General features: G+C 33.0%; 1 protein-coding gene across 1 annotated transcript in view; it reads left to right on the top strand.

Annotated features, from left to right (window-relative positions):
• LOC130443996 (cyclic nucleotide-gated channel rod photoreceptor subunit alpha) overlaps positions 1 to 15,247 on the top strand; it is a 365,533-nt gene that overhangs the window by 58,225 nt on the left and 292,061 nt on the right. The window contains exons 2-3 of the mRNA XM_056778947.1: positions 11,660 to 11,926; positions 14,341 to 14,517. Of these exons, the coding sequence (XP_056634925.1) occupies positions 11,887 to 11,926; positions 14,341 to 14,517 (217 nt within the window). The 5' untranslated portion in view covers positions 11,660 to 11,886. The remainder of the gene's footprint in view (positions 1 to 11,659; positions 11,927 to 14,340; positions 14,518 to 15,247) is intronic.

Below are 15,247 nucleotides of genomic sequence, written 5' to 3' on the forward strand. Positions count from 1 at the left end.
CATCAAAAATAGAGATCTAATATCTCGAATAAGTGATTGCTTAAAAACTCCAGGTAGAATGTGATAACTTATTGATTTGTTACCAAAATTTGCTGCCCAAACATTAACTTCAAATTTAAATTAACTCAAATATTGGAAATGGTATTAGTTGTTGCTCTTTAAATAAGTACTTGAAGAAGACGTATATGTTTGTCTTGCCAAATTCCTTACGCCAACTGTTGTGTTTTTGTCTCTAGGATAGATATTATGCTTTTTTTAATCGTAAATTCATGAACACTCAGTATATAAATAAGTGTCTCACTTTTTTCATTTTGAAATATAGGGTCTTTATCTCCGAATTACTACAGTCACGGTCTGAACAAAGTTACTCTTGAATTATTTTCATTAAATTAAATTTTCGTAAGACAAAGTGAAATAATATCTTTAATTGACTTCCGGCAAACACATCCAGGGTTTTCATTGTAAATAGGGTACGCAATAGCATAAACACACAGAGTCGAAAGAAGAGAAAATAAAAGATAGAATGAGAACCGCCATATTGCGGTAGAAAAATCAACAAAACACCCGCAGTCTTTTTTTTGGACATTTGTTAAAGTGAATTATTGAAGAAAACACAGCAATGCTCTGTTATTTATCTAAATATTTCAATTAGAAACGTTTCTGAGTTTATATTGACAGTTTTCGAGTATGAAAACTAATCAATTTATTAAAGATAACAAAATAGTAATCGTAGCCTTAATGTCTAACCTTACGTCTCCGTATTTCTCGTTTACGAGAGTCTCGTCTCGTATTTTCTTTCAAAAAATCTCCTTAAAATGAAAATTTGGATTGATTTTATCTGTACACTTTATTTAAACCGGAAACAGGATTTTTTCGAGAGTGACTCTCGCGCAAGACATAATTTGAAGCAAGACTTTTATTGCGAGACAAGTTTCAAGACAAGACTCCTTTTTTTGCGAGACAAGTCTCGTCTCGTAGGCAATACTAATGAAAACGGAAATGTCAATATGCTTCGCTATAGTATATGGCTTGATCAATGGTAATATAGGTCTCGTAGGTTATCTCTTCGAGTGAGTTATGATCATTACCGAAAGTTGATTACTATACTTCATCGGCGACTATAATAATAAATATTTTTTCTCATCGCTTCCAAAGGTTTTAAAGGCAAAATTCCCAATGTAATGTGAAAAATCTGCTGTTATAGTGAGAAATAAATTCTCACTGGTATTTTGAAGTCAACCATGAAAACATTTGCCGTTGTTTTAATGAGAACATGACCGAAGAGTAAGAAACATCATTGTTAACAATTTTCATAGTTTCCAAGTTATTGCAATTTTATATACGGTGTAATAAAAAGAGAGGAAAGTTCACAGGATTAAAAATCGTTAGGTTGTGTATGTGACAAGGAATCCCATACTTGTAGCTTTGAAAATTATTGATAAAAACGGATATTACATAACAATTAAAGACTGGAAGTTTTAGGGCTTTTTAGAATTGTGTTGTAGTTGGTTCTTGTTAAATTCGTAACGTTTTTTGAATGGAAAGAGGTTAATTGAGCACTACTTCCGCTCACTTATATCCATTTATATAACGAACAATATTATGATTTTGAGCAGACATTTTATTGAGAATAATCGAGGTCCTATATCTTGATTTGTGGAAAAGTCTGCAGTATATAATAATAAAGAAGAAACATTAGCGCCGGAAATATGAGAAGAAGCATAAACAAACAAAATGCTTCGAAAATTGATATTTTGAAGAGGGGGATATGTATGATGTATGAGAGCTAGACATAAGGGTAGTGGCTCACGTACTAGGCTAGATATGAATAGAATCGAATACTTATGGTTTTTTAAGTTAGTGGAAGTACTGTTGAATTATCTTCTCCAACTAGAGAAAGCACGCAGGAGGCAAGAGCCTAAAAAATCTACATGCAGAAAGGTAGCAATTAGAGCAGGGATGTCAAAGATACGGCCCGTGGGCCGCTTCCAGCCCCTGGGCCGTATCAATAAGGCTCGCGATCTCAATGTGTCACAGATTCATGTTTTCTAAAGCTTTTATTCGATTCCTTTACAGATGTTTTAAATACTCGTACTCTCAAATCTACGGATGTTTATTAGTAATTTCAATGCGACGTGAGTCAGTCGAATCGAGTAATCGAAGCGATACGGTTTGAGGAGAATTTTAATTGTACAGCGAAGTAATGATAGTTAAAGTATTGTGCATTTGTTTCCATCGTGCGCGTGCGATATCAATAATTGTTGTGTCGAGTTCCATAATTGTTACGATTTTGGCATCATAAAAACGTGAAGTTGATAGTGAGTGCAGAGTTTTTAAATCTAAATGGGAAATTGCATATTTTTTCATAGAATGGAAAGGTAAACCACTGTGTTTGATTTGTAATCGAACAATTGCTGTTTGTAAGGAGTTTAATTTGAAGAGACACTATGATAGGAATCATATGTCAAAATTCGATTGTTACACTGAACAAATAAGAATCAACACATTGTCATCTTTAAAATCTAAACTTCAAGGTCAACAATCGATGTTTACTATTAAAGCTAATACAGAGAGCGAAGATGCCCTGAAATCAAGTTTTCACTGATGGTGATTTTATTAAAGACTGTATGTTGAAAATTGCCGATGTTTTATTTCCATCTCAAAAGTCCATAATTCAAAATATTTCGCTCTCAAAAAACACTGTTGCTTTAAGAATAATTGATTTATTTTAAAATTTGGTTCTTCAACTGAAAGAGAAAATTAAGGAATTCACAAACTTTTCACTGGTTGTTGACGAGAGGACTGATACTGTTGATAAAGCTCAACTTGCTGTTTTTATACGAGGCATTTTCAGTAACTTTGAAATAACTGAAGAACAATTAAAGTGCGTTCCATTGACAGGTACTACAACAGCAAATGATTATTCTGCAATTGAGCATTTGATAGCAGAATATGAACTCGACTGGAATATACTTAGCAGCTCTATTACGAATGGCACTCCTGCCATGGTTGGCAAACATTCGGGCGTTGTAACTGAATTAAAACAGAAAACATCAGGGAATTTTGTGGGATTTCACTGTATAATTCATCAGGAATCATTGGCATCCAAACATTTAAAAATAAACCATGTCATGTAACCTATAATTGAAATTGTAATTTTTATAAGGAGCAGACGACTAAATCACCGTTAGCTCACGCAATTTTTACAAGATTTGGACGAAAAGTATTCTGATGTCCCTTATTTCTCCGGCCCTATTCAAGCTTTCATGTTAGAAAAAGGCAAACCAATTGATTATGACCATGACTGGTGGATTGATTGTGCCTTTTTAGTAGATATAAATAAACACTTGACTGATCTGAATATAAAGCTACAGGGTAAAAAACTGATTATCACTCAAATGTATTCATATATTCAAACCTTTGAAACAAAGTTGAGGCTGTGATAAAATCAGGAAAAAAAATCAATTATTTGACACAGAGAACCCAAGAAAATTGGACAAATATTCTGAACTTCTGCAAAATTTGATTACGGAATTCAACAATCTTTTTGAAGACTTTCACAAAATGAATGAAATTTTCAACATTCCATTCAATTTTGAAGCTTCACAAGCACTAGTTCATTTGTAAATGGAGTTGATAGATCTTCAATCGGACAGTATTTTAAAAGAAAATTACATTTTATACACAATATTTCGATAGTTTGGATAATTACCCGAAATTAAAAAAGCATGTAGCACGCATCCTCTGCATGTTTGGTAGCACTTATTTATGTGAGCAGATGCTTTTCTCCATTAAAGTAAATAAGAACAAACATCACACAAGACTTACGAATGAACATCTCCAATAAATTCTTAAAATAACTACAACGAATATGATACCTGACATCAATGACCTGGTCAAAAACAAGATAAGTCTGGTAGCTGGTTCCTAGAGCTTAACATAATTACCATCTTTTATAACTTTCACATGGTTTTTAACAACGAATTCAAAATTTAATGTATGGCCCTCTACAGAAATTTTGAATATGAAATTGATAATTGATAAGCCTGTATTGCTTTATATATGATTCTGAGATTTCATTATCTGTAGTTACTTCTTAGTTCATTTATAAAGTACTGTTCTTTGCAATATTGTTCATTTCTTAATGTTTTTTCAACTAATATGTTTTCTTATTTATTTACGATTTCTATTCGTGGGGGAAATTAATAGATACTGTCTCTCGTTATTTTTTTATTCAAACACTATACACTACACTATACACTACACTATACACTACACTATACATTACACTATACACTACACTATACACTATTATACACTCATAATATAATTCACTTATCATTATCACTTAACTTATAGAATTTATTTAAATTCCTCGATTACTTCTTATTTCGGTATGTTCACTACGACTATTTATTATAAACTGAGCTTAACTGCGAGAGAGATTCGTTGGTTAAAGTTTGGTAGGATAAGGAGGGTATTTGTAAGGAAGTTGGTTCGTTTGAGTAGGCCCTCTGCAGGGCTGGGGTTGTGATGGTTCCGTTGGGTTGTGTTTGCCTAAGTGGAGATTTTGGCCTAAAGAAGACGAAAGTGAAGCTTGTAAGGAAAAACGGCCCTTCTCCGTTTGTTTTTTTTTATTTTTGAGGGGCTTTATTTGTTTTTATTTCTCAATTTTTGAAATTTTGTGTTTTTTTTATTTGTTTATATTAAATTTAATTTGGGGCGGGCGGGTACAGCTGCGGGTGCATTATTCCCTATCGTCGGCCATTTAGCTGGAGAACCGGTTCACCAGGTTGCAGGGAAACCGCAGAGCACCTACCACACCGACGATCGACGAACTGTGTAGGGTGGGTGTAGAGGGGTGGAATTCATCTGAATCATATGGGGGAATGATCGAGGAAGTTTCAATAGATTAACCTAAACTGCGCTACTCGAATTCCTTATATATTCCAAAAGAATTCTAGAAACTTCTAGAAAATAAAGAAATAAAATAAACAAGTAAATGGACCTTCCTAGGAATAATTTGAAAGAGACAATATAAATAAACCACCTGCTATAATAAAAAGGTATATAAAATTCAAACATCAAAGGCCGAATTCTGGAATTCCAGAGAGGGTCAGCTCTAGGGCGGAGACTGCTATTTTTATTATTTGCGAATTTGTTTTATAGTAAGTTTTATAGTAATTCCTTCATGCTTCTTTTTTATATTATATAATCAAAGATGTCTAACTAATTATCGGTTAAATTGATGTAGTTTTCAAATTTCTAAAGACTGTATTAGCAAATTATCATATATTTAAATATATTTTCAGCTACTGACTGAAACTGGAACAATACACATTTTTTTGATTGATTATTTTTCAAATAATTTTCAATGAATCGTATTTTATCGTTTCATTGCAGCTTTTGTTATAATCATAATAAAAAGTATAAATATATTATTGCGATTGGGTAAACAAGAATTTTTCAGACGAAATACCAATGAATATTCCTGAATATTCCCCAATGAATATATGTTCCAAACTGAAATAAATGTATTTCCACTTTTATATTTTACAAACTACTTTCTAAAAATATATCGGGCAATAAAACACTAACTAAATATTATTTTCCATGTCTTTTATCGAAATACTAAGGGAAGAAGTATTAGTTTGATTTTAAGAGTGCTAAAAAATTCAGATATTGCTTTATCAGGGTAATATGGTGGTGGTTTTGTGCAAAAATTTATTCGTAAGACTTTCTACTAATTATTAGTGATACAAACTGAAAAAAAAAAAAATTCTGATGACTCTAAAAATATAGACTAATCCCTTTCCTCTGCCCCATCTTCTAAACCTTAGAACGAATGATATTATTTCCAGTAGAAACTGGCTTTCGGAAAGTTAAATAATTCTAATAACAAGTGCTTGATCTCACGCAGTACCTTGAGAATTACTACAAAACAGAAAAAATAACTGTACATATAATTGGTAGCTTGCCAGATTAAAAAAACTGTTTTTTCTAAATCAAGCTTAATCAGCAAAAAATAGGTGCCGAAATCATAAGAACGGGAAGTGAGAAGCTCTAGCTCCTAGCATTTGCACTCACCAACGATTAATTTGTCACAAGATTCTACCTTCAAATAATTATCGTGCTTTGGATACGTTGAGTAAACTGTGGCGAAATAACATTGAAAATAATTAGTCATCTCATATAGGATTCTCTCATTTTTTTTGTTCAATTGAACTAGATCAAGTTTAAAAAGAAATTTACGGACTCGTCCACGACATGGACCGTGGAGCCGATTCTGTCCTATTATACTGGAACTCTAAAATTTGGCGAATGTGGTGGCGCTTTAGGTATTTGATGTCTTCTATAAACAGGAGTGAGTTTGTTATAAATTGACGCCACCGATAAAAATAGTATGAATAAATACGAAAAATTACAATAATATATCAATTGTATAAATGAAATAGTAAGTGAATAATTATGGACTTTTCAATACAAACCATACAAGCAGCTTTGATAATTGTGTTGGTTAGTTGTAACCAGTTTGTAATACTTATTAATATCTAAGAAAAATACCAGGTATATCCACAAAGTAAGTTTAATTTGGTTAAATAATAAAGGTTTGTACAGATAAAGTCAAATATTCATTGCACAGAAATTCAGAACTGTTACTACTTTTGGAAATTTCTTAGGCATTTGTCGCGTGATACAAGTGGAGTGTCTTAAGATACACATATTATATATCCTGTGATTATCCAAGGAAGAAAATTATTACCGTCTTAATTAAAGCGTTTCAAACACTGCACTGCCCACACGTTATGTTTTGTGTTGTTCAATTGTTCATTAAGAAATTTGGGTGAAATTATCGAAATTTCGGTTTTTCAATAACAATTTCCATCGCAAGAGCACTAATTGTGAATTTACGGTTTGACTTGAGCTTCTACTTCATTGCTTCAACCAGTTAATCAGAAATCAAAGACGGGCGTCCACATTATGCTTCATCGTGCAGTGAACTGTCTAATCTATCTTCTAATTATTGATTTCTTGGTTCAACTTTTTCTGTATTTCGAAAACGAATCACAGGTCTGAATTTACCAGCGGATGCATTTTAAATTAGCGCTGACATCATAAAGAAGCACTGCATAGAACACGTTGGCAGCAATGATCTCAAAACGGCGTAAATTTCCTCTGCTTGAATCAGCAGGCTCGGAAGTCCGATACTAAAGCACTGAATCGTTTTACGAAGATGGTCTCAGAAGTACTTGGACTAACCTAGAGATGGCAGTTGCTTAGTATTTGTTTGCCAGCCATCAATAGTGAACGTTTTCAGTGAATTTGTAAACATGGAATAAATTGGTCATCGTTGTGTGATACAAAAGAAAATCTACAAAGCGGTACTGAATGATCGTCTCATCCAGCGCGAGCTAGCAAACATAGTAGGCATTTCAAAAAGTACGGTACATCGCTTTTAAACTGAAAATATCAAGCGAAAACGGCCGCATGTGGATAATAAGAAAGACAATGCACCAGCTCATACATCCGTTATTGCAATGGCCAAAAAGGATGATGAGTCGAGGTTTAAATATCACAGGAACTATCACGAGGACGAAAATCTATTAAATTTCATGAGTTTAAGAAGATATAAAATGTATTAGAATATATTTATCAAGTGATAACTCATCTCGTATTTCTTTTCATGAATGAGTTTTATCAACTTCCTATGTTAACGTAGTTGATGACATGTCGTATTTATATTGACTAAAAATCCACTTTTATATCAGAATAAGTTCATTTTCTTTTCTAATTATATGAAATTTATTCTTAATTGACGATGCAAAGGAGCTATTTTTCAGCCGCATCTATGAAAGTGTATATTTCCATCGACAGCATACAGTCCTTTGTGTTATCCTATCTCTTCTTGAATACATTGTTAGATATTTCATCTATGGAAAACGTTAATCCTGATAAATATATCAAAGAGTAAAGATCGAGGATTGGTTATTTGGCTGTTTTCCAATAAGGGGAAATATATTGCTTGATGTAGAAAAATTTTCAGTCGAACTCCATTATTTGTTCCACAAAGACTGAAAATCGTATGTGAATGAATAAAGTTTTATCAGAAACCAATGAAATGTTAATATATAAGGTTGGTTCATAGAATTGGAATGTATTAGAATTAAACTCAAATATTTAATCATTGCTTCTGTAATGTCTTTTCTAAATACCACATCACATGCAAGATTGCCATGTGATTGTGATCACTTCAATTACTTGTATTCACACGAAGTAGGGATAGAAGCAAACACTTCATTTCTCTCACTTGAATCTATGTTAAATCAAATATATCTGTGTCTTCGTCCTAGTTATTATTTGATAATGATAACAATTTTACTGTTAGAACATAATGAAGCTTGCACCTATATCGTGCCAGATTTATTTATATGAACAAAATACACTCCCGGTTAAAAGTTTGCGGGATACGCAGCAAATGAAAACAAATAAATTTTGATATTTATGATTGAGAGAATATAACGGGTGACAAATGGGAAGTTACCTGAAGTAATCACTTAAAATTTTGGGATGGGTTCAGGGAAAAAATAATAAAAACATATCTTGAGTCACTGCAGTATTCATATTTGAAATTGGATCGAGTTTAATTGAAAGTTTCCAACAGACACAATCAAGATTTAAGAAAAAAATTACAAAATCTGGCTGAGGAATGACTATTAAGTGATTTCCATCTGAACTTGCACAATAATTAAGTCGTTTTTGAGAACTTTGATGAATTGTAGATGAAGAAATATTAGAAATTCTTTTCTAATAGCTTCTCTCATATAATCTTTTGTCTTGAGTTTTTCTGCATAACAGTAATGTTTCAGGAAGCAATATAAGTAGAAATCACACGGGTTTAAGTCCGGAGCTCTTCTATATCTTCGTGTGCAAACCTGGGATATCCTAAACCGATGACGCGTTTACCATAAACTTCGTGATGCCATAAAGTCAAATATATGGTTTTTTATTGTTATCTTCTAAGAGTATTTTTACTGACTACTATTTTACCTATCCTTCAGTATAGTTTTTACGTCTAGAATAAAAGTATTCGATACGATATGGACATTTTTTCTCCGTTCGTAAGGCCATTTTGAAGTACACGCCCTGCTCTTTACATCTCAATAGAAACCGACAACAATCTGCGTGGGCCCAGTCTTATACGGTAGAGTAGAGGGTGAAATTTATGCACATACTTTGGACAGCTTTCCATTTGTCACCAAGTCTGTAATTTTTACATATTTAAATTTTTTATTCATCGATATAACCCCCTTTTGCTTTTATTATTTCGGTACAGAATTTTGGCATTCTTTGTAACAATTTCAATGAATAATCTTCGTCTATTTCGTTCCTTTCGTTTTTCAGAATATTCCAAAGATGTGAGATAAAAGTTTTCTGACTTCCCTGTCCAATTTGTCCTACAACTTAACCGGGTTGAGGTCGGGTGACTGTGATGGCCAAATTATTACTTTCAGTACATTCTTCCTTTCCAATTCTTTCAAATACTCTTCAAAGAATTGTTGGGATCATTGTAATGATTGAACTTAAATTCCCGATCAGGCTCTGACCAACGTACTACATTTTTCTTTATAACCTTTTTTCTTTAAAATCTCTAGTTTTTACCAGGTCTTCAATCGCCCTTCCTCCAAAAGATCCTTCTACCATCACCGAGCTTCCGCCGTGTTTTTCAGTCGGGATTCCACGTAGATATAATATCCGTTCGTTCTTTGATCTGCGCACAAATACTGTTTTCTTAGACCTAAAAACCTTAAACGTATTTCGTCCAATTTTTATGTTTTTCAACTCACTGCAACATTTTAACTTTATTTTGACTACTTTTTTCCAAACCCAAAATAAAAAACAAAAAAAATTTACTCTGATACCTTCCAATCCTCTTTATACAAAAGGATTGGAAGAAATATTTAGCAGAGTGGGTTTCAAATTGGTTTATAGATATCCAACAATACATTAGAACATTTGTCGGGCAATCCTGAGAATAAAACAACCAAATTTTGAAAAGAGTGGTGTATATGAAATTAGCTATGGTGATTATGACGGAAAGTATATTGGACAGACTAGGAGATCCGTTATTGTCCGGTTTAAAGAGCACATGGGTCATTTGAAATATCAATCATGACATAAATATTAATAATGTAAGATTGTTAAAAAATGTTACCAATAATGAATTGTTGGATGCATTTGAAAGCATTAAAATTGCTAGATGTGAGATTAGCTTAAATGGGGACAAAGGGCCAATTTAGTATAAAACATGTTAGTGAAGACATTAGATTTCAGTTTACCTTTAGTCTCTGAAGACGATAAGTTGGTTATCGAAACATGCGTCAGACAGTGTAATTGTGTGAGTGTTGGTGTAATGGTGGTGTGAACAGTGTTTTCAGTATGAATATCACCAACAGTTGTAGAAATACCAGCTGATATCAAATTTCGCCAGCAGATAGCGTGTCCGAGTCCTAGTCTTAATATTTTGGTATAAACTGTCCAAGAGCCACTACCTTTCCAGATTTTTGGAAATAAATTGCATTGTATTTTAGATTACTTCAATATTTCCATTGCTTTTACATTCAATATTTGATTTGCTTATTTTCTAAAGCCAGATCTTTCTCAGTATGTTTTTCATTCTATATCTGTCTAAGTTATAGATAACTTAGATAACTTGGTACGATTTTTCGTAGTCCTGCAGATGTCTGCTATGCTTTTATCTGACTTCCTCTGATACCTACTACACCAATTTTACTATAGTAACCGCATTCACTCTAGTTTGAAAACTAATCCGCTATAGATGGGCAAATACGAGCAGCTTATTTTTTATTGGTTATTTGTCATTCTTACATGTTTATTTTTGATCAAGTCTAATGAGTAAGAAGTTACTGAAGCTTGAGATTTTCGTACTATTTTGGCTCGGTAACCGTCTGGCAGGATTCAATTTCAAATTCAACAAAAATGGTTTCCAAAAACGAAGAGCAGAGACAAAATGAAGTCACTCGTCAAAGACCGAAACGGAAAAAAGTGTTTTCAGTAAGATCTCAAAACAAAAAAAGGTGCTCAACTACTTTTTTGATAACCGCGGAATCGTTCATAAGGAGTTCCCTTTCAAAGAACGCATTTTGAATCTATAAAGGATGAAGGTTCCTGTCAAAAGCTTGCGATAAAGTCTGAAAAATCGCTATAGGTGCTGTATAATAAATAATTTACACAGCATGTTTCATTAGCTATAATTTCATTAATTTTAAATGTAACATCTACAACAAATTAACATACCAAACTAAAATAATCAAAATGACTGATTTGTAAAGGTTGAGTTTTGAATTTCCGTCGAAAATAGAAGGCGACGTTCGAAATGGTTTATGAAAATCTGAGTTAATATCCGTAGTTAGCTGATTATTGATCTACCTGATTCCACATCATAATTTCCGAGTCATATTATTATTATTTATTATTATTAGTGTTAAACGAAATTATTTAGTGCATTGTGAATCAAAAATTTATGTGATTTACTCTTTGTACATTCTTTGAATCAAGATGAGCAAACACACTCGGTATCATTTATTTTTAGTGAAAGAAAAGAAATATTGTTTGAACGAAATATTTTTTTCCTTTTCAGATAATCACCCTTGAGCTGTTTGTTGATCACTTACCAGCTGTCTCTTCCCATGCCAGTTCTTCTTCTGTATTTTCCACCATGCCTTTTCCCCATATCATTAAATCCCCAAAACCTATAATTTCATTCGTTTTCGTAGGCGTAGAATTGAACTGGCAACAGTGGATTTTCAAATTATCCTGTATTTCCTCTTTTTACCTGTAGTTTTCATCACCGTAGGACATGGCGTGATGTCAACTGCGAAACGGCTCGTCTTGAGCTGGCGGGGAGGTAAGCTGCTAAAATTTCACTAGTAGATATTAAATAATCAGTCTCCAAAATAGTTAATTATTATACAAGTTGTTAAGACACTGTTTTTTACAATGTGTCAAAGTTGTCTGATAAAACAAACGCAAAATTTTTCCTATTTTCCCCTATTTTCTATTTCAAATTAAAAAGTTGTTATATTAGGAAAATTTTGGTAAATATAATTGGGTGGTAACACTGATAAACAAACTAGATGAGTTATGGGTGGAGAACGAGGTGAAGAATTTACTTACACACCTCCAGAATTACGTAAATTGGCAGAAGAGACCATAAATAAGTAAGCTTCCACATATTCGAAGTTGCAGGTCTGCGTTTACCAGAAAAAATTTTCACAAGGTTATCAACCTAAAATATCACCACTTTGGGAATCCGATGACATCCATCGTTTTATTGCTGAAGCTGATGATAAAGTGTAATTGGCAATGAACGTAGCTATTTAATTATACAAAGTAAGTTTAATGTACGGAACGCCTCAATTATCTCGGAAACGGCTTATACGATTTTTATAAATTTTTGTGCGCAAGGATTTTGTGATACGGATGGTATTGACATTATTGTCAGATCTCTCTTTTTTCCGGAAAAATAATGAACTTTGTTATTTCAAGTATATATTTTGTGTTTTTAGAAATCCTTGCCTATCAACGGTCTATCAAAATCGTCATCTGACAACGCTTTAACCATCGTAATTTGGTATGGATGTAATTTATTATCACGAAAAATTTCTTTAAGGATATTTGCGAAATATCAAGTTCCCTTGTCTAGTACTCAAGTCTTCTAACAGGACTCAAACATCTAAAGATTTGTTTTCAGTTAGATGCAGTTTTTTTGCGTCCTGATTTGGATAAATCTTTTACTGAACCAATTCCGTTAAACTTTTTAATTGACAGTTGATGTTCTTATGAAATTTCGGTTAGGATATAAATTATTGAGGATATTACACATTTCTTGTCGACTTATAGCATTTTGGTATAGAGAATATCACATAAAAAATAATCAGTATATCTCGAGGATTCCTAAAAACAAAAAATACAAGGTGATCTATTTGAAATAACAAAGTTATGACAACAATATAAATACCACCAGAATACCGGCTGTATGACAAGACTCTTGTACACAAAAATTTATGAAAATCTATACATAAAACTCACTCTGTATACGGATTCCCCCCCAATATCCGAAATTGTCAAATTCTCTTTATACCCGTCACTGTTTTAGGAGGTCCGCTTGGCAAATACAGACGGTAACTTGGTTAAAAAAAAACGGCATGGAGATTGGAGATCTTCGTTTATTGCGGAGGTCTACACTGACAATTCTATCAAGAAAAGAATTGAAGTAGCTCAAAAGTTATCTTCAGAGATATATCCACCATCAACATCATTTCCTTCATGTTTACATTTACACAAATTATTATCTTACAGAAGTGAAACTAGTGGTGACCAAAACGTTGGACAAAACTTCGTGTAAACTGGAAATCAACCGAATATAACTGTGAATGTAGAAGACACAGCAAATGTTTCTTTCGTTTAAAAACTATACAATCACATCTATCGACTTATTAAAGGTTATGGACCAGCCGAAACGATTTTAAATCAATGCCAACGCAGTGTTAGAAAGACAACATAAGAAAGGTGGAGCTAAAGAGGAAGGAATTTATATCTGGAGTTTATTTCTGTTGCTTATGGTTCATTATGATACTTCATCCTAAAGGATCTTTAACTGCCCTTTGTTCGTTGGTGTCATATCACGTGCCATTTATCGTATTTTGGAATATTGATTAATGATGAAACTTAATATTTATCAATCTACATATAGGTTGTTGTCAAATGTCTAATATTATGGTTGCGTTTAGAAATTTAATTTGTGACAAAACATCAAGGAAACACATAATTGTTGTTTTTATTCATTTTCGAGAATTCTCATATTTATTCAGTTTATAAACTTTCTATGGACTTCCATAAATAATTCAAGACCAAAATTAGTCAAATCGGTCCAGCAGTTCTCGAGCTTTAGCAAGACTAACGAATAGCAATTAATTTTTAAATATATATAGATAATAGAATGACTTTTTGCCCTCTTCAGCTCTATCTTGAGCCTATTTTCCTAATATGGGCTCGGGACTACTTGTGAAAAGTTAGGTAATGCGGGTCCACAACCTTTAATAGGTTGATGATCACACCTGCAATTTTGAGGTTATGTTTAAAGCTCGCGACTTCCGTTGGTCGCTGACTCGTTGCCGGCTGTTTCTACTATTTACAAAGTACCTATTCATATGAATATCACCATACTTTTGCCTATTTGCGTATCTTACTAAGTGCAATAGTCTGGTAATTTCTGCGTATTCCGTTCGCACAGCAATAATTGGTTTTCGATGCTTCCAGGTAGAAAACAATCTCACGATAGTTCATCAGGACGTTTGGTGGGTCATCGCGTCGGACCTATTCACGACTCCCACGAATTGGATGAGATTGCTGTGGTGTCTAATGCTGAACAAGGGCACATTAAGTATGGCAGCGGTACGACGTTGTCGACTATCAACGGCCCGAGATTGGTACCAGGTAAGTAAATTTTCATTAGGTAGAAATAACAAAACATCTTCAGTGCAGCATTTTTTTTTCATAGTAATCAATAAATTCAGTTTATTAATTGAATTTCCCACTTCAATTCTACCATGCTAGAAATGTCTAGCTTTTTAGCTTCTTTTTGTGTTTGTTTGTTATTTTTCTACTATTAAGTTGAAATTCGTGTTTATTTTCGTTCCCTAGCTGTAGCTGTACTCTTGTTAATAACGTTTGTCTCTAAAATATGACCTATTTAGATTTTGTCGAGAATTTCCCTATGCGTTCTAATGTTTGTTAGGGTGCTAAATCTTCGTTAATCAACAGTACAAACAGAATAATTCTACTAAATTTAATCACCTCTTCTTGTGCGTCGTTAGAAATTTTATTAATTAACGCTCAACAGAATCAGTGTTACGAGTTCAGTTAAAAATTAATAATTCAATCATAATACGAGGATAGTTTCAGGAGTATTGGGACCATAAAAAAAACAAACAAAAATTTTAGTGAAAAATGTATTTATTCTTCGACGTAATCTCTTTTTAGCTCCACACACTTTTTAAAATAAGAATCGTCTAATTCCCCAAGATAACCATTAACTGCCGACATCACTTCTTGATTGATGGAAAATCGATGATATTTTTTCCAAGTGTGGCCATTGCAATAACGGATGTGCGAGCTCGTGCATTGTCTTAATAAAATTCCACTCTCTTCTTAGTCAAATGCGGCC

This window comes from Diorhabda sublineata, chromosome 1, assembly GCF_026230105.1.
Source record: "Diorhabda sublineata isolate icDioSubl1.1 chromosome 1, icDioSubl1.1, whole genome shotgun sequence".
Taxonomy (NCBI): domain Eukaryota; kingdom Metazoa; phylum Arthropoda; class Insecta; order Coleoptera; family Chrysomelidae; genus Diorhabda; species Diorhabda sublineata.